The 20,353-nt window shown below is 36.0% G+C and overlaps 3 protein-coding genes across 6 annotated transcripts; all 3 read left to right on the top strand.

Annotated features, from left to right (window-relative positions):
* The first annotated feature begins 2,029 nt into the window (after positions 1–2,029).
* Positions 2,030–17,257, top strand: LOC125815679 (cytochrome P450 704C1). 4 transcript variants are annotated; one of them, XR_007442186.1, is made up of 7 exons: positions 2,032–2,677; positions 3,949–4,233; positions 4,348–4,689; positions 4,810–5,010; positions 5,440–5,666; positions 16,424–16,534; positions 17,154–17,257. XR_007442186.1 is itself a non-coding variant. In XM_049495210.1 (6 exons), the coding sequence occupies exons 1-6, from the start codon at positions 2,156–2,158 to the stop codon at positions 16,442–16,444; spliced, it is 1,530 nt and encodes a 509-aa protein (XP_049351167.1). In that variant the 5' UTR covers positions 2,030–2,155; the 3' UTR covers positions 16,445–16,674. The 4 variants fall into 4 exon arrangements, 3 of the variants coding, with proteins under 3 accessions (XP_049351167.1, XP_049351168.1, XP_049351166.1); XM_049495210.1 differs by lacking the exon at positions 17,154–17,257 and having other exon boundaries at positions 2,030–2,677; positions 5,440–5,598; positions 16,424–16,674; XM_049495211.1 differs by lacking the exons at positions 16,424–16,534; positions 17,154–17,257 and adding an exon at positions 6,447–6,694 and having other exon boundaries at positions 2,030–2,677; positions 5,440–5,598.
* On the top strand, positions 6,758–9,248 carry LOC125815678 (cytochrome P450 704C1-like). The gene is made up of 5 exons (XM_049495208.1): positions 6,758–7,351; positions 7,435–7,719; positions 7,834–8,175; positions 8,296–8,496; positions 8,990–9,248. The coding sequence occupies exons 1-5, from the start codon at positions 6,830–6,832 to the stop codon at positions 9,185–9,187; spliced, it is 1,548 nt and encodes a 515-aa protein (XP_049351165.1). The 5' UTR covers positions 6,758–6,829; the 3' UTR covers positions 9,188–9,248.
* LOC125815680 (cytochrome P450 704C1-like) lies at positions 16,733–20,047 on the top strand. The gene is made up of 5 exons (XM_049495212.1): positions 16,733–17,326; positions 17,454–17,738; positions 17,860–18,201; positions 18,311–18,511; positions 19,770–20,047. The coding sequence occupies exons 1-5, from the start codon at positions 16,805–16,807 to the stop codon at positions 19,965–19,967; spliced, it is 1,548 nt and encodes a 515-aa protein (XP_049351169.1). The 5' UTR covers positions 16,733–16,804; the 3' UTR covers positions 19,968–20,047.
* Positions 20,048–20,353: the final 306 nt, after the last annotated feature.

Genomic DNA, 20,353 nt, shown 5'->3' with positions numbered 1-20,353 from the left:
TATTGGTAGCTTGAAAATCAAGTCCCTTCTTTGATTATTCTTCCCATTTTATTTTACTTCTTTGTTATTAAATAGAAAAAATTATCAAAATGGTCCTTCATGTATAAGAGTTGATTTCTTTTGATCCATAACATATATTACTTGATAGAAATAGTCCTTAATGTATGTAAAATGGTTATCATTTTGATCCTAAGCCCTAAATTCAACTTTTTCACTGTTAAAAATTAACGTTCCCCTTCTCCGGTTCTTCAGTACTTGTTCTTCCTCAATAAGAGGATACTAATCCACCCCATATATTGCTTATTCAAACTCACTCATAACTTTTTTCTTCTTTTTTCCAAGTAATTTCTAACTTCTGAGTCAATTGAAAATTTATTGAATTTAGTGAAAAGACGAAAAAAGACTCACCTATTAATTTCAATTTTCATGTTTCATTGAATTAACCAATTAGCTCATCCAATCCAAAAATCATCTAAGTCATTCAAAAGAGATTATAAACTAAATAGTAATAAAATAATGGAGAATTCTTTTTGTGTCTATATCATCCAAAAGCATGGATATGATACTTCTTATATCATTATATTACCGGTTTGAATAATTTTTTTGATTCAGTCAAAGCGTTTAAAAATAAAGTCATTCATACCATTAATGAAAAAATGGAACAACCTACTCAAATCATAATGAGTATTGAATTTTTCTAAAAGAAGATGGAGATCACAAGTGAGAAAAGTAGCAAAAAAACACTAGTAGGAATGTTCCAAATGAGGAGGGGCTCGTAGAAGACTTGTTTTTTATTCATGTTCATTGTGAGAATTGTGGGTCATCGGACATCTACCAAGAGTCAAATTTCAAACATTTTTCGATAGGTATGAACTTTTATACATACATGTGAAAAATATAATTTTTTATCTATTTTAGGGATTAATGAAGACAACACAAAGGATAGTTAAAAAATGAAAAAAAAAAAAGAGCTTTTAAAATCTATTTTAAGAAGATGATGCAGTTTTAGAGAGAAGCAGAAAGGAAGACAGAGCAACCAAGGAGAACAGAGAAATGAGTTAGGGAATGACACGGTAGTTTTAATAGAGAAAAGTTCAATTTAGGGTTTAGAATCAAAATGGTACTCATTTCGCATACATTAAGGACTATTTCTATCAAGTGATATATATTAAGGACCAAAATAAATCAACCCCTCCGTATACATGAAGGACCATTTTGATCATTTTCTCTTATTAAATATTACTATTATATAAATATATCTTTCTTAAAAGCAAGTGATTTTTTTTGTGTTTGGTAAGTAAATATAAATATTGTCCTAAAAATACTTACATATAATGTAGGTAAATATTATGGATAGGGGTAGTAAGGGTGTACATGATTGGATAGGTCCGAGTTTTTCAACTATCAAACCAAATCATTTATATCGGATTTTAAAATTTATAAATCAAACCAAACTAATAAAATTCAGATTTTTCCGATAAGGTAATCATACAAACATATAATTAACTTGCTCCAAATATCTCTTTAGTCCTACCAAAATACAACTATATAAGGCGTTTCTCAAAAAAATAATACATAATATGAGATGAGTGGTGACACTAACATATTCGACAAAGAATAATAATGAAATGACATAAAATAAATATTGCAAATTAATAAGTCAGTTAAAATAATCATAATTTAAAAATACTAAATTATGCTAAAATAAGTCTACTAATGAAAACATTACTCATTCATGCATACACTAATACACTCTATTCGACATTATTCTTTTACATCATCCCAAACGATCGGTTAAATTAGTATTCATAACGCATAGAAATTAAGGATGGTGATTGCTGGTGTGAGGACAAGCAAGCAAAATCAGCATAAATTGCAGACTAGATAAACCTTAGCTATGTGTGATGATGAAACACCCATATCTATATAAAAAATCCACAGGGGGGCCAACCTATAATAGAATAAAATGTATTATTAAATCATATTCCAAAGGAACAGTGACATATTCTATTGTTTATTCTTCAAGTTTCTGTCAATTCATTATCTATATGATATGTGATCAATTTTCTTGATTGGACTTTGCATCTGTGTGGTATATAGTACATAGAGATGGTTGTCATCTCTCCAAATATATAAAACAGATCCGAAAAAGGAAATGGATGTTCTTTATACCATCTTCATCTCTATAGCTATTCTCTTGTTCATTTGTGTGACTCCTATATTAGTTTTAATAGTAAGGATCTATGCTGGCAAGTCAATCAGAAACCCCAAATATGCACCAGTGGAGGGGACTGTGTTCCATCAGCTCTTATACTTCAACAGAATTTATGATTATCAAACAGAATTGGCTAAAAAGACCCCTACTTTCCGGTTACTGGCGCCGGAGCAGAGTGAAACATATACCACTGATTCAAGAAATATTGAGTACATTCTTAAGACAAACTTTAGTAAGTACTCTAAAGGAAAGCGAAACCAAGAGGTTATAATGGATTTGTTTGGTGAAGGGATTTTCGCGGTGGATGGTGAGAAATGGAAGCAGCAGAGAAAGCTTGCAAGTTTTGAGTTCTCAGCTAGAGTATTGAGAGACTATAGCTGCAAAGTTTTCAGAAAAGGAGCAGCCAAATTGGTCAGCAAGGTTTCTGAGTTCTCTCTTGCCAACCAAGTTTTTGATATGCAAGTAAGTCATTGAAGAACTTAATGAATTTCAGGGTTATATCACCAGTGGCGTAGCCAGGAATTTAATGAAGGGTGTCCAAACTTTTAATAGTAATTTTTTAAAAAAAAAAACGACGATTTAAATTACCAAAACAAATGATCAAGTTAAATATAGGAATATTTTTAATAGAATTACAAGTGTATAATTCAAAACTAACATAAAGAAAATAAACTACTATTGAAAACATAATTTAAATATATTATTACAATTATACTCGACGAGGTTTCATATCCTGAAACGTTTTTATAATAGACTCATTAGAAATAATACGAAATACTTTCTTTTCTACATAAGACACTATACAACCGTCTAAAAACTCATCATCCATTCGATTTTGCAAGTCATTTTTAGAGTATTTAAATCAATGCTTTGTTTTTGAGAAGAATGTGACAACATCTCTAATTGATCTACCATTGTTTCTTTATTTGGTTGACTTAGAGAAGTCAAACTTTTTTTTGGTACTCTATTATAATAATTTCTCATGTGTATTGAAACTTGAAACTAAAATATTAAGTTGGTTATTTTTGTTATAAAATAAGAGAACAAGAAGGAAAAACAGAGAGAGAATTATTGAGATTATATTCTTAATAATATTGTGATATAATTTGGGTAAATGAGTTTCCTATTTATAGAGAAAGAAAACCTTATTCCATAAGGGAAAAGTATTAAAATTTAAGGAAATCTTATTCCACAAGGAAAAGGTATTAAAATTTAAGGAAATAATTCAATTTTAATTGAAAAAAATCCACAAGAAAAAGTATTAAATTCAAGGAAATCTTATTCTACAAGGAAAATGTATTAAAATTTAAGGAAATAATTTAATTTTAATTGAAAAAAAATAGTTAGTAAAGGAGGGATTAGAACTTGGGTCTTGGAGACCTTCATGATACTATTAACCTCCAAGCTATTGAACTTTTATGTTAAAATTACGCATGTTTATTTACTTAATTGAATTCAAGAAGTCAAAATAATTACAGAAAAAGAATACAACCCTGCGGGGAATCGAACCAGGACAAAGAATACAACCCTGCGGGGAATCGAACCGGGACAAAAAGAAGGATTGCACAGGCTATTGCCAACTCCACTGCACATCACTTTGTTATTTCAGGGGGTCTAAATTCTATATATACCAATATAAAGTCAAAATTTTATTGGACACCCTGGAGCCTACGTGGCTCCGCCCCTTATCACTAGCCAATTTTTATCACTAAAATATGCTACCACACTTGTAGGAACTGCTAATGAGATGTTCCCTGGAATCAATATTCAAAGTTGGCTTTGGAGTTGATCTGAACTGCCTGGAAGGATCAAGTGGAGATGATAACAAATTCATCAAGGCCTTTGATGATTCAAATGCATTGTCATATTGGCGTTATGTCGATCCATTCTGGAAGCTTAAGAGATACTTCAACATTGGCTCTGAATTTCTTCTGAAAAAGAACATCAAGTTCATTCAAGAATTCGTTGATGAATTGATTAGAACAAGGCGCAAACAGCTAGAAATGAAACAAGATTCTGTAAGTCTTAGTTATTAAAATGTTAGGAGAGCTAGAAATGAAGCATTTCCATCTTCTAAAGCTATTTTGGAATCTCGTCTAACATAATTATTAACTTTCTTTCTGTTCTGCAAGATGGATAAGGAGGACATACTCTCAAGGTTTCTGGTAGAGAGCAAGAAGGATCCAGAAAAAATGACTAATCGGTATCTCAGAGATATTATACTGAATTTCATGCTTGCTGGCAAAGATAGTACTGCTAATACTCTTTCATGGTTTTTCTATGTGCTTTGCAAGAACCCCTTAATCCAAATAAAGATTGTTGAGGAAATAAGAGAAGTTATTGATAATAACATGAAGGATAATGGAAGTGTGGCTGATTTTGTAGCAAGTATTACAGAAGAAGTCCTCGAGAACATGCATTATCTTCATGCAACATTGACAGAGACCTTGAGGCTATACCCTGCTGTCCCAGTGGTACTACTTCTGTCCATAAAACTGCAATATATGCAAAACCAAATAAATCTATCATTTCTGCCCTTTTGTATCTATCTGCGACTATATATCATATGCAACATGTCATTTGTTGATATGCAGGATGGCAGGTGTGCAGATGCAGATGATGTTCTTCCTGATGGCTTTCACATCAAGAAAGGGGATGGGGTTTATTATATGTCCTATGCAATGGGGAGGATGCCTTACGTTTGGGGGGATGATGCTGAGGATTTCCGACCAGAACGATGGTTGAAAGATGGGATTTTCCAGCCAGCGTCACCATTCAAATTCATAGCATTTCATGTAAGCGTATGTTTTAATTATTCATACTTAGCGTCTCCCGAAATGATATAGGTGATCACTGAGGCAATATAGTTGTTGTTAAGTACAGTTCGTGTTAGATTGGGTTAGAGTCCCACATTGGTTGGGGAATGGACACATGGTCTGTTTATATGGACTTGGGAAATCCTCACCTTATGATCTAGCTAGGTTTAGCAGAGAGCTGATCAAGATCTCACCAAGGGCTTTTGATGCTTATGTTAGGTTGTAACTGCGAAGATAGTAGTATACTTTGGTCTACAGAATATATATCTTCTTTGGCCTATATTATATGTAATCTGTGATGGGATTAGAATACCATAAGGGATACTGCTAAATCATCCTTCACACAGGGGCTGCATCATATTATGCCTATTATCTTTTCTCTAACTCATTGGTTTATTAAATTTACAGGCTGGTCCAAGATTATGTCTAGGTAAAGATTTTGCTTATCGGCAAATGAAGATATTATCAATGGCTCTTCTCCATTTCTTCAGGTTCAAATTATCCAATGACACGAAAGAAGTAACTTATAGAACCATGTTTACACTCCACATCAAAGAAGGGCTTCAGGTTCGTGCAGTTCCAAGAAGAGGATTATTAGAAGAATGAAATACAGAAAGCCACTTTCAAATTTCAATGTTAAAATGTCATCTTTAAAGCTAATCTACAGATGTAATGACTGTCCATTCCTCCATGTGAACTATAAGTTCAATTATTCACCACAACTTTGTGACAAGAAAGTGGATAATAATGTTTCATCATGTTCTGGATTTCGTCTTAAAAGTAAGGAATGACTTCATATTAGCGAGATGTTGCACTCAGAATTCCATATTTGTAACCTGTCTTTTTTTTTTGTTAACTTGAATAACAAATTAAAAAGTAGGAGTTGAAATCATAACAAACTACCAAGTCCAATTTGATGCATTTTTTACTTGTTACTGAAACATATAACACACATTGAGTTAAGTCAAGAACTTTTGATATTATTGAGACAACAAAATTTTATCAACTAGATCAGATTATGCCCTATAAAGATTTTCATGAGGCTGATCTTGAGCCTCCATCCAAGCACGAATACCTAGGATGAACAAACATGGCATAGAAAAATTGAAGCACAGAAGGTGCCTAACTCACAGGGAACTAATATCAGCTTCAGACTTTTACTCAAGAGACTTTTTCAGAGGAAAAAGAGAGAGAAAGAGCTAGCCTAAAACTTTAACAATAAAACAAAGAATTGAGTAAAAGTCTCTGATACACAGAAAATTGAAATTGAATCTACATGTGCTCCTTATATGCAGTTCTCGATCAATCAATGCCTCAATTCCTAAATGTTACCTTGAGAAAAGTCTACAACAGAAACATTTTTGTAATGACTATGCATGATTCTTGATTAGTTTATGTATATTCTTGTTAGACAGGTTAATTATAGTAATCAATAAAGCATAGAGATAACAGGTGCATGCCAATTGGTGATATGAGGACAAGCAAGCCAAAACAGGAGAGGCAGTTGCAGGCGAGATAAACCTTACGGTATACGTGATAAGGACATGTTCTTTTCTTTATTCTGTAAGTTTCTTTCAATTCATTTTCTATGATGTGACTAGGATTAATATTTCCCAGTCCAATCCAGCAAGATTCCAAATTAAAAGTTCCCTCCAAGAACACTGTTTGATAAATCTACTAAGAATAAAAAATTGGTGAATCTTCTTGGGCATATCCTCTCTAGTATCTACAAGATTTTCAGTACTATAAGGCTGAGTTTTAAATAGATGGTTGTCACCTCTCCACACTAGAGAAAAAAATGGATGTCCTCTATACCATCTTCACCTGTATAGGAACTCTCTGTGTCATTTCTTTGACTTCCTTCTTAGTTTTAATAGTAAGGATCTATGCTGGCAAGTCAATCAGAAACCCCAAATATGCACCAGTGGAGGGGACTGTGTTCCATCAGCTTTTATACTTCAACAGAATTTATGATTATCAAACAGAATTGGCTAAAAAGGCCCCTACTTTCCGGTTACTGGCGCCGGAGCAGAGTGAAACATATACCACTGATTCAAGAAATATTGAGTACATTCTTAAGACAAACTTTAGTAAGTACTCTAAAGGAAAGCGAAATCAAGAGGTTATAATGGATTTGTTTGGTGAAGGGATTTTCGCGGTGGATGGTGAGAAATGGAAGCAGCAGAGAAAGATTGCAAGTTTTGAGTTCTCAGCTAGAGTATTGAGAGACTATAGCTGCAAAGTTTTCAGAAAAGGAGCAACCAAGTTGGTGAGCAAGGTTTTCGAGTTATCTCTTGCCAACCAAGTTTTTGATATGCAAGTAAGTCATTGAAGAATTTAATGAATTTCCGGGTTATATCACTAGCCATTTTTTATCACTAAAATATGCTACCACACTTGTAGGAACTGCTAATGAGATGCTCCCTGGAATCAATATTCAAAGTTGGCTTTGGTGTTGATCTGAACTGCCTGGACGGATCAAGTGGAGATGATAACGAATTCATCAAGGCCTTTGATGATTCAAATGCATTGTCATATTGGCGTTATGTCGATCCATTCTGGAAGCTTAAGAGATACTTCAACATCGGCTCTGAATTTCTTCTGAAAAAGAACATCAAGTTCATTCAAGAATTCGTTGATGAATTGATTAGAACAAGGCGCAAACAGCTAGAAATGAAACAAGATTCTGTAAGTCTTAGTTATTAAAATGTTTGGAGAGCTAGAAATGAAGCATTTCCATCTTCTAAAGCTATTTTGGAATCTCGTCTAACATAATTATTAACTTTCTTTCTATTCTGCAAGATGGATAAGGAGGACATACTCTCAAGGTTTCTGATAGAGAGCAAGAAGGATCCAGAAAAAATGACTAATCGGTATCTCAGAGATATTATACTGAATTTCATGCTTGCTGGCAAAGATAGTACTGCTAATACTCTTTCATGGTTTTTCTATGTGCTTTGCAAGAACCCCTTAATCCAAATAAAGATTGTTGAGGAAATAAGAGAAGTTATTGATAATAACATGAAGGATAATGGAAGTGTGGATGATTTTGTAGCAAGTATTACAGAAGAAGTCCTCGAGAAAATGCATTATCTTCATGCAACATTGACAGAGACCTTGAGGCTATACCCTGCTGTCCCAGTGGTACTACTTATGTCCATAAAACTGCAATATATGCACAACAAAATAAATATATCATTTCTTCTCTTTTGTATCTATCTGTGACTATATCTCATATGCAACATGTCATTTGTTGATATGCAGGATGGCAGGTGTGCGGATGCAGATGATGTTCTTCCTGATGGCTTTCACATCAAGAAAGGGGATGGGGTTTATTATATGTCCTATGCAATGGGGAGAATGCCTTATGTTTGGGGGGATGATGCTGAGGATTTCCGACCAGAAAGATGGTTGAAAGATGGGATTTTCCAGCCAGAGTCACCATTCAAATTCATAGCATTTCATGTAAGAGTATGCTGTAACTTGTAATCATAGTTACCTTCATAGGTAATCCCTGGGGCAATATAGTTGCTGTTAAGTACCGTCAATATTAGAGTGGATTAGAGTCCCACTTTGGTTGTGGGGAATTGACTCGTGGTCTACTTATATGGACTTGGCAATCCTCACCTCATGAACTAGCTTTTAGGGTTGAGTTAGCCCCAAGTGTCATATCTTTACTGTCGGAAAAATAGGAGATTATGCCTAAATATGTCAAGTTTTAGCAGAGAGCTTGTCAAGATCTCACCAAGGGTTTTGATGCTTATGTTAGTTTGTAACCGCGAAGATAGTAGTATACTTTGGTCTACAGAATATATATCTTCTTTGGCCTATATTATATGTAATCAGTGATGGGATTAGAATACCATAAGGGATACTGCTAAATCATCCTTGACACCGGGGATGCATCATATTATGCCTATTATCTTTTCTCTAACTCATTGGTTTATTAAATTTACAGGCTGGTCCAAGATTATGTCTAGGTAAAGATTTTGCTTATCGGCAAATGAAGATATTATCAATGGCTCTTCTCCATTTCTTCAGGTTCAAATTATCCGATAACACGAAAGAAGTAACTTATAGAACCATGTTTACACTCCACATCAAAGAAGGGCTTCAGGTTCGTGCAGTTCCAAGAAGAGGATTATTAGAAGAATGAAATACAGAAAGCCACTTTCAAATTTCAATGTATAAAATGTCATCTTTAAAGCTAATCTACAGATGTAATGACTGTCCATTCCTCCATGTGAACTATAAGTTCAACTATTCACCACAACTTTGTGACAAGAAAGTGGATGATAATGTTTCATCATGTTCTTGATTTCGTCTTAAAAGTAAGGAATGACTTCATATTAGCGAGATGTTGCACTCAGAATTCCATATTTGTAACCTGTCTTTTTTTTTTTTTTGTGAACTTGAATAACAAATTAAAAAGTAGGAGTTGAAATCATAACAAACTACCAAGTCCAATTTGATGCATTTTTTACTTGTTACTGAAACATATAACACACATTGAGTTAAGTCCAGAACTTTTGATATTATTTAGACAACAAAATTTTATCAACTAGATCAGATTATGCCCTATAAAGATTTTCATGAGGCTGATTTTGAGCCTCCATCCAAGCACGAATACCTAGGATGAGCAAATATGGCATAGCTTTGCAAGTTAATACTGTGAGTAAACCTAAGGTGTACTATCATAACGATGGTTATTTTTTAGTGCGATTTGCTAATATGGATGATAGAAATGAAGTACTGTACTCAGGACCATACTTGCTCAACAATCGACCCATTATTGTGAAGGTTTGGAGTCCTGAGTTTGACTTCAATAAGGAAGTGCTACAAACAGTCCCTATTTGGGTGAAATATCCTAATTTACCTCTTAGTTGCTGGAGTATGGATTCCTTGAGCAGAATTAGTAGTGGACTAGGGGAGCCATTATATGCAGATGAATGCACTACTAAGGTTAATAGAATATCATTTGCTAGAGTGCTTATTGAAATGGATGTGGCCAGGGAATTACCTAGAAAGCTGAAAGTTGAAGATCCAAGTGGAAGGTGTTTTGAACAAGCTGTACAATATGAATGGGTACCAGAATATTGTGCTAAATGCATGCAAGTGGGGCATAAATGCAATGAGAAAGAAGGGGTGAAAGTGCAAAGGAAAGTAACTAAATGGCAACCTAAAGTGGATACCAATAAAACAAAGGAGGGTAAGGTACCAGAAGTCAAGGAACAAGTAGTAGCACCTAGAGAAGAAATATGGAAACAAACACCAGTAAAGGCAGTAGGAAGAAGTCCAAACAAATCACCAGATGTGCAGATGAGGATGCAGAATAGGTTTGGCACTATACAGGTGTATGAACAAGGAGGTTCAAGGCAGGTGGAGTGTCAACTTAAGCACAAGCAAGGTGAAGAAGATAACAGGAACACACTAGATTTGACTGCATATGCAGCTAGTCACTTGGAACACTAGAGGACTAAATAAACCTCACAAACAGAAGGAATTAAGGCTGTTTTTGAGGGAAAATAATGTTAGTATTATAGCCGTACTAGAGCATAAAATAAAGGAAGGGTTAGCTAATAAAATAATTCAGAAAATTGCTCCAGGGTGGAGGTATGAGGAAAATTATGCATTTACTCCTAAGGGTAGAATTTGGATACTATGGGATTCTAAGTGTCACGCCCCGAGCTACCCCCGAGACGCGGACACGGGACCTAGGACCACAAGTGATCCCAAGCTAACCCTGCTGGCATGATCATGAGCATACTAAAGATAATAAACTGATGCGGAAGCTAATTCATAAATAAATCTGAAGAGATGGGGAATACCCATATACTATAACTGAATATATCAAATCTGAGAGTTTAATACAAAAGAAATATCAAACTCAAAACACTAAGCTGAATCTAACTATGTCTGAAATAAGCCTCTAAACTGACTAGAAATGCTGGGACAGGCCCCAGCTAAGTCTAGCAAAACTGAAACTAAAGGACTAAAATACTGAAAAGAACTCATGACTATTGTCCTCGGAGAATGAGGACTCACCACTGATTCTGCTGAACTGGAGATCGGGAACCGATCTAAGCGTGATCTGGATGCTGAGAACCTGAACCTACATCACGAGAAGATGTAGCGCACGTATGCGTCAGTACTTGAAGGGTACTGAGCATGCAGGATTGAGTAAAGCTGAAAGAACATATAACTGAACAAAGCAATAAAGCAATGAAATAATCTGAACATGATATAGATACTGAAAATACTGAATACTGAGCTAACTGATGCAATGACCAAATTTATAACATGCTGAGACTGAATACTGACTGTACTGAAATATGGTCAATGCAATAGAGTCTGACTGAACTGTGGGAGCTACTAATAACCGACATAAAACCACATGAGCTAAATGTGGAGTCCGATGTATACGCCCCATCGAGAGGACCCAATATACCCTGCCAGAGGTATAGAGGCATGCTGGCGTGATCACTAAACTGATGTTGCCCACAGAGGGGACTTACACCTACGTGGCTCGTAGTTCTGGGACTATATGGGTACGCTGAAACCCTAGTCCAACTCGGTATTATGCTACTCCCAATGAATTAAGTAGTTAACTGGTTATGACTGAATTTCTGAAAATACTGGATAGCTCGAACTGAACATGCAAACTGAGAATGCAACAATTAATCTGATAATGATGCATTCATAAACTGAGGCATGTAAAACTGAATACTGAAATATCTGACCTAGCATGTGTAATTCAAGAACTAAAGAAATACATAGCTAGGGTTCTGAAATTCATGCGATAAACTGAGCAATAACATGATAATCTGATTTGGAACATTTAAATAACTAATTCATGGTGATTTGCTATAATTCTAGAAACCTTAGGTTTGTTCATAATCATGGAATCAAGAATCTGACTGAATTCTAGGGACCTAATGGGCGAAAAGAACCCACTAGTGAAATCCCACATACCTGGTGACGAATTCCACGGAGAAATCTTTCGATTTCGGGGCTGGAACTGAAGGAACCTTGCTGAGTTCTTGAACTAAGGTTCTTGACCTTTTTCTCCCTTCTTGCTTCTAATTTTCTAAGTTTTGATTAATGATTTGACTTAGGTAAGTTCTAGTTATGTTTCTAGGTTTAAACTGATTAAAATCTCATGATTTAGGGTCTAAACGACGTATCTTAGGGGTTAAACGAAATAGGAAAAGACCAAAAGACCCTTAAATTAGCTGTTGTCGGAGTGACTGACGGACCTGACTGACGGTCCGTCGATTGGGTCCGTAGGTCGAGTCTGCCCAACAGGTCTTCACTAAAATGGGAATAACTTTTTACTCGGAGGTCGGAATTTAGCAAACTCGGTGGCGTTGAAAAGATAATTAAATTATCTATCTAATAATAGGTTATGGGACACATAATTCATTTTGTGCTAAAAGTTATGACCATCTGAAGTTGACCCATCAGAATTTTCAGCTAACTGGCTGCTATCCTTCGATCTACGGTCAGACCTACGGACCGTGGATCGAACGACGGTCCGTGCTGGTCAACCGTAGTTCATGTCAGAGGCTGGGTAAAGGAGGTCTTGATCCACGGACACAGACCACGGACCGTGGTCTGATCTACGGACCGTGGGTCTGTCCGTGAGTCGAGACTTAACCAATTTTCTGAGCTGGCTGGGGAGGGGTTGCAGTGGCGAACCACGGACCACCAGCACGGGCCGTGGTCTGATCTACGGACCGTGGATGGTGACCGTAAGTTGCACCTGCAACTTCTCAAAATCTGCATTTTTGTCTATTTTGAATACGGGGTGTTACACTAAGTCTGTGGATTGTGTAGTGGGAAGTAAGTCTGATCAATACATACAAACAAACATAAGGATTAATGGAAGTGGTTTGGAATTTATGTTTGTGGCAGTGTATGGGCTACATACAATTAAAGATAGACTGATAATGTGGGAGGACCTTAGGAGATTGATTGCCACAGCTCAAGGACCCTTGCTGTGCATGGGGGATTATAATGCAGTGTTACAAGCTGAAGATAGACCGCAAGGTAGTCAAGTACAAGATATAGAGGTTAAAGACTTCAATGATTTCATAATAGACACTGGTTTGCAGGAGATGAAAACAGTTGGGGGCACATACACCTGGACTAATGGGCATACTTGCAGCAGGATAGACAGGGCTTTAGTGAATGCTGAATGGATGATACAAATGCCAATTATGGAGGTGCATATACTCAGACCAGGGATATCTGATCATTCTCCTTTGAAGATTGCACTAGAAAAGAGGAGCCAAAAGAAGTATAGAGCTTTTAGATTCTTTAACTGCAATTCATACCAGGTTCCTACCAATAGTAAAGCAAGCATGGCAAGGAGAGACAAATGGGAGCATGGAAGTTATCTGGAAGAAACTCAAAAGAGTCATCAGAGCTATTAAAGAGTTGAATAATACTGAATTCAGGGGAGTTAGGGACAGGATTCAGACCATTAGAACACAGCTACATCAAATGCAACATGACATGATAGATTACAGGCAAGTGAACGATAAAAAGGACCAAGAGAAGGCACTGAAACAACAACTAGAGAAATGGAGTCTAATTGAGGAGAGTGCTATGAGACAAAAGTCAGGGGTGCAATGGTTATATCTAGGAGATGCAAACACAAGTTATTTCTTTGCTTACATGAAGAATAGGCTGGCACAGAATACTATAACTAATCTTACAACTGCTGCAGGTATCAGTGTGTATTCTCAAGAAGAAATTGAAAAGGAAGCTATTACATTTTATCAGGAACTGCTTGGTCAGAATGCATATAGGTTGCCTAGTGTGGATAAGCAAATAATGAAGGAAGGTGGGAAGTTGAATAGAGAACAACAATTGAAGTTAGCAGCTCCAGTTACAAAAGAGGAGGTGGAAGCTGCTTTGCAGGGAATTAATGATCTAAAAGCTCCAGGGAAGGATGGACTCAATGCTGTTTTTTTCAAGAAAGCTTGGCCAGTTGTAGGAGAGGAGGTAATTAATGCTGTCCTAGAATTCTTTAATACAGGGGAAATGTACCAGGCAATCAATTGTACAAATGTAACTCTCATTCCTAAGGTGCAGAATCCAACCAGAATTAGTGAATATAGGCCTATATCATGTTGCTCAACATTATACAAAATCATAGCTAAAGTCATCACTGCAAGGTTAAAACCTGTTATGGAAACACTAGTGGATCCAAATCAGTCAGCTTTTGTACCAGGGAGGGCTTTGAATGATAATGTGATATTGAGTCATGAATTGATTAAAGGGTATGGTAGACAAGGAATTTCAAGAAGATGTATGGTGAAAGTAGATATGAGGAAAGCATATGATTCCTTGGAATGGTCATTCTTGGAACAGATTCTGGAGGAGCTTCAAATGCCAGCCAAAGTCATTCAGTGGATCATGCAATGTGTTACTACAGTCACTTACTCTATCCAGATAAATGGACATAGCACAACTCCTTTTAAGGCCAAGAGGGGAGTGAGACAAGGAGATCCAATGTCTCCTTACCTATTTGTGCTAGCCATGGATTACTTGACTAGAATTTTAAAGAACTTGCAGAAAAATCAGGATTTCCACTATCATCCTAGATGCAAAAAACAGAACATAGTGCAGTTGAGTTTTGCTGATGATCTGCTAATGTTTTGTAGAGGTGATATCAAATCAGTGAAATGTATTAGAAATTGTTTTATGATGTTCTCTAAAGCTTCAGGTCTGGTTGCAAATGAAGAAAAGAGTAGTGTCTATTTTGGAGGAGTTAATAAACAACATCAAGAGGAGATTCTGCAGGAGCTACAATATGTGAAAGGTGAACTACCTTTTAGGTACCTTGGAGTGCCCTTAAGTACTAAAAGGATTTCCATTGTACAATGTAAACCTTTGCTGGACAGGATGTTAAGCAGGATTACAAGTTGGACAACAAAGTTTCTATCATATGCAGGTAGAGCTCAACTTATCAAAAGTGTGTTGTATGCAATACAAATGTTTTGGGCTCAGATATTTGCTCTTCCAAAGAAAGTGATACAAACAGTGGAAAATATGTGCAGAAAATTTTTATGGACAGGAAGCATTGAGACTTCAAAGAAAGCATTAGTGGCATGGGACAAGATGTGTTGGCCAAAAGCAAGTGGAGGATTGAATTTCCTTGATATATATACATGGAATAAAGCAGCAGTTGGCAAGTTATTGTGGAATTTAAGCAAGAAAAAGGATAAACTATGGGTTGTATGGATACATAGTTACTATGGGAAAAAAGGTATATGGAATATCCAAGCTCAACAAGCTTCTTGGGTGGTACAGAAGATATTAAAGGCTGCAAAATATTTACAAGAGGCAGGATTTACTGAGGAGGATATGAATAATATGAAACAGTACAACATAAGTAAAGTGTATTGGCAGATGAGAGGTACAAAGGAGAAGGTAGAATGGAGATCACTAGTGTGGACAAATTTTGGTGCCCCTAAGTGGTTGTTCATCATGTATTTGGCAGTGAAAAGAAGACTTGCGACCAAAGATAGATTGGCAAAGTGGGGAATCATTCAAGTACTAACTTGTCCCCTATGCCAATTAGTAGATGAAGATCATGATCACATATTTTTTCAATGTGCATATGCAGCAGAGGTGTGGAGGAGTATACTACGTTGGCAGGGAATAACAAGAAATGCAATGAACTGGACCAGTGAGATAAATTGGGCAGTGCATTACATGAAAGGGAGAAGCAACAAGTCCCTTGTATATAGAATGGCAATGGCAAACACAATTTATCATTTATGGCTAGAGCGCAATACCAGAATTTTTCAACACAAGCAGCAGTCAGTAAGCTACTTGATCAGGCATATAATTCAGGAGATACATGGAAGAGGCATTAGGTATCCAAGAATAGCTACTAGATTAAGCACTTTAAATTTTTACCCATAGAGATAGTTAGCAGATGTGAGAACTGTGTTTAGCAAGGATGGAGCTTATGTCCATACCGGCTACTTTTTGATTTGTAACGTTTACTTGGTAAATAAAATGTTTACTTACCAAAAAAAATAAAAATATGGCATAGGAAAATTGAAGCACAGAAGCTGCCTCTAACTCACAGGGAACTAATATCAGCTTCAGACTTTTACTTGTTTCAGAGGAAAAAGAGAGAGAGAGAAAGAGCTAGCCTAAAGCTTTAACAATAAAACAAAGAATTGAGTAAAAGTTTCTGATACATAGAAAATTGCAATTGAATCTACATGTGCTCCTTATATGCAGTTCTCGATCAATCAATCAACTATGCCTTAATTCCTAAATGTTACCTTGAGAAAAGTCTACAACAGAAACATTTTTGTAATGACTATGCATGATTCTTGATTAGTTTATGTATATTCTTGTTAGACAGGTTAATTATAGTAATCAATAAAGCATAGAGATAACAGGGCATGCCAATTGGTGATATGAGGACAAGCAAGCCAAAACAGGAGAGGCAGTTGCAGGCGAGATAAACCTTACGGTATACGTGATAAGGACATGTTCTTTTCTTTATTCTGTAAGTTTCTTTCAATTCATTTTCTATGATGTGACTAGGATTAATATTTCCCAGTCCAATCCAGCAAGATTCCAAATTAACAGTTCCCTCCAAGAACACTGTTTGATAAATCTACTAAGAAAAAAAATTGGTGAATCTTCTTGGGCATATCCTCTCTAGTATCTACAAGATTTTCAGTACTATAAGGCTGAGTTTTAAATAGATGGTTGTCACCTCTCCACACTAGAAAAAAAAATGGATGTCCTCTATACCATATTCACCTGTATAGGAACTCTCTGTGTCATTTCTTTGACTTCCTTCTTAGTTTTAATACTAAGGATCTATGCTGGCAAGTCAATCGGAAACCCCAAATCTGCACCAGTGGTAGGAACTGTGTTTCACCAACTCTTCTACTTCAAAAGACTTTATGATTATCAAACAGAAGTCGCCAAGAAAATTCCTACCTCCCGACTTCTAGCTCCAGACGAGAGCATAATATGCACCACTGATTCAAGAAATGTTGAGCACATTCTTAAGACAAAGTTTGGCAAGTATTCTAAAGGCAAGCGTAATGAAGAGATAATAATGGATTTGTTTGGAAAAGGGATTTTTGCTGTGGATGGTGAGAAATGGAAGCAGCAGAGAAAGCTTGCAAGCCTGGAGTTCTCAGCTAGGGTCTTGAGAGACTTTAGCTGCACAGTTTTCAGAAAAAGAGCAGCCAAATTGGTCAGAAAAGTTTTTCAATTCTATAACTCCAACCAAGTTTTTGATATTCAAGTAAGTCATTGAACAATTCTTTTAGCACTTCCCCTCAAAGTTAACAGTCCCTAAACAACTTAATACTATTAGTACTGTTTCAACAGTCAGTTGTTATCACAAAACTTTATATGCACCATACTTGTAGGAACTGCTAATGAGATGTTCCCTGGATTCAATATTCAAAGTTGGCTTTGGAGTTGATTTAAACTGTCTGGATGGATCAGGAGGAGATGATAACAGTTTCATCAAGGCCTTTGATGATTCTAATGAATTGATATATTGGCGTTACGTCGATCCCTTTTGGAAGCTTAAGAGATACTTCAATATCGGCTCTGAAGCTCTCCTAAAAAAGAACATCAAATTCATCCATGAATTTGTTGATGAACTGATTAGATCAAGGCGCAAACAGCTAGAAGTGAAACAAGATTCCGTAAGTCTTAATTTCAGATTATTAATGTGTTAGGAATGCCAGACCTGTACATTTACATCCTCAAAAGTACATAATCTTTTTGACTCTATCATTGTTATGAATGTTTTGTCTGTTCTGCAAGATTGATAAGGAGGATATACTGTCAAGGTTTCTGGTAGAGAGCAAGAAGGATCCAGAGAAAATGACTGATCAGTATCTCAGAGATATAATACTGAATTTTATGCTTGCTGGCAAAGACAGTACTGCTAATACTCTTTCATGGTTCTTTTACATGCTTTGCAAGAACCCCTTAATACAAGAAAAGGTTGTTGAGGAAATTACAAAAGTTATTGGTAATAACATGAAGGATAAGGAACATTTGGAAGATTTTGTAGCAAGTATTACAGAAGAAGTCCTCGAGAAAATACATTATCTTCATGCAGCGTTGACAGAAACCTTGAGGCTATACCCTGCAGTCCCAGTGGTACAATTTTTGTCCAAGAAACTGCAATTTTTCTCAAAATTGAAACTAAACTCTTATCATTTCTACTCTCCCATTTGACACATGCAATATGTTATTTGTTAATATTCAGGATGGCAGATGTGCAGATGCAGACGATGTTCTTCCTGATGGCTTTCACATCAGAAAGGGGGATGAAGTCAATTATGTGTCCTATGCAATGGGGAGAATGCCTTATATTTGGGGGAATGATGCTGAAGATTTCCGACCTGAAAGATGGTTGAAAGATGGGATTTTCCAGCCAGAGTCACCATTCAAATTCATAGCATTTCATGTATGTTTTAAGCCTCCATACTTGGTGACTCCTATATTGGTAGTGATAGCTTATACGAGTCCATCACACACCACTGGACCAGGTCCGTTACACACCTTTATGCAGTAAAAGGTAAAATACAGAACAAAAATAACATGGATGTTTACGTGGAAACCTCCTTGTTCAAGGGAGGAAAAACCACAACTTGTCCCACAAAATTTCTAACTAGTCTTTACTATCTTCTAGCAACAAGTGAATACAGTCTCCAACAATCATACAAGGATTAAACTCTTAATCCTATAACCTGTAACACCTCTGTTACAGAAAGAGCCAAAGCAATAACTCTATTGCCCACTATATCGAACTAAGTCTAGTTAATATAGACTTCAATCACATATTACATAGTTAACTCTAACTATGCTCATTGTTGGCTAGAATGATAAAGACACGATCTATCCCTTTATAGATTAGGAATGGATCTTACAAGTTGACTCAAAGTTTACAAACTTTCTGATGAACAGCAGAAGACACACTTGATAACTCTATCAGGTCTCTTTCAGTTCACGAGAGCTTGTTGTTTTTCTTGAGAAACAAAAGACACCTTTTTCACTCAGAAACTTGGATGTTCGAAACTAGGTAGTTTCATGTCAACAAAGGTATATTATCCTCTGACCGAAACAACCTAGTGTCCTCCCATTGGCTGAGGGCTCTATCCTCTTTTCCTGTGCTCACCAGCGATGACAAGGTTGGCAGCCTTACAGTTGTTCCCCATTTGACTAGAGTATATGCTCAACTCATGGGACCAGGTCCCATTGTTTGTTAGGATCATCAAAACAAAGGAGTTACAGGTAGTTATTGTTGAGGCACTGCATCTTTTGGAAAGCAATATTGCAAAAAATAAGAGATTATTCTCAAAAATGTCAAGTTTTAGTAGAGACCTAAAAGAAGTTAAGCTGTTACAGAAACATAACCCTTGAGAAATTACCTTTTGGAAAATGTTCCACTCGAGCCTAATGTTTGCTCGAGCTTACACACAAAATATCAGACTATCATCTAATGGTTGTGATAACTTACAATATTTTAGACTACGGTCTAACGTTTTCTCATAAGATACTCAGTTTGCTCAAAGGGGATCTTTAGATCATGATCTAAAAGGTCCATAAATTCAAAGAGAAATAAAAAAAGAAGATCATTTACTAAACATCTGTCCCAAAGAAGGGACGACCGATGAAAATTTTAATAGTCTTTTCTCTAAGTTCTTTGCTTTCTTGATTCACAGGCTGGTCCACGAATATGTCTAGGCAAAGATTTCGCTTACAAGCAAATGAAGATTTTAGCAATGGCTCTTCTCCATTTCTTCAGGTTCAAGTTATCCGATGAGATGAAAGTAGTAACCTACAGAACCATGTTTACACTCCACATCAATGAAGGGCTTCCAGTTCATGCAGTTCCAAGAAGAGGATTAGTAGGAGGCTGAAATGCAGAAAGCACTATGAATGTCATCTTTAAAGCTAATATACATAAGTTATGATTGTCTATTTGACATTTGAACTATTAGTTCAACTATTCACAAATTTGTGTCAAGAAAGTGAAATTTTAGTACTATTTCATCAAGTTCTTGATTTCTTCTTAAAAGTACGAAATGGCTTCATATTAGTGAAATGTTGCACTCTTGAATGCCATATTCAAAATGTTTCTTTTTTTTTTGGTGAACTTAAATAACCAAGTAAAAAGTGGGACTTGAAATTATGTAGCACTCTGTTGTCCAATTTAAATTTTCTTTTCCCTTGTTAGTGGAACATATAGCACATTGGATCATTAAATTTGATTGACTAGGTCAGATCATACCGTATAAAGCAGGAC

This window comes from Solanum verrucosum, unplaced genomic scaffold (genome assembly GCF_900185275.1).
Source record: "Solanum verrucosum unplaced genomic scaffold, falcon-dt-bn FXZP01000261.1, whole genome shotgun sequence".
Lineage (NCBI taxonomy): Eukaryota > Viridiplantae > Streptophyta > Magnoliopsida > Solanales > Solanaceae > Solanum > Solanum verrucosum.
Note: the sequence above shows the minus strand (reverse complement) of the source record. Positions and strands in the feature narration are given on the sequence as shown.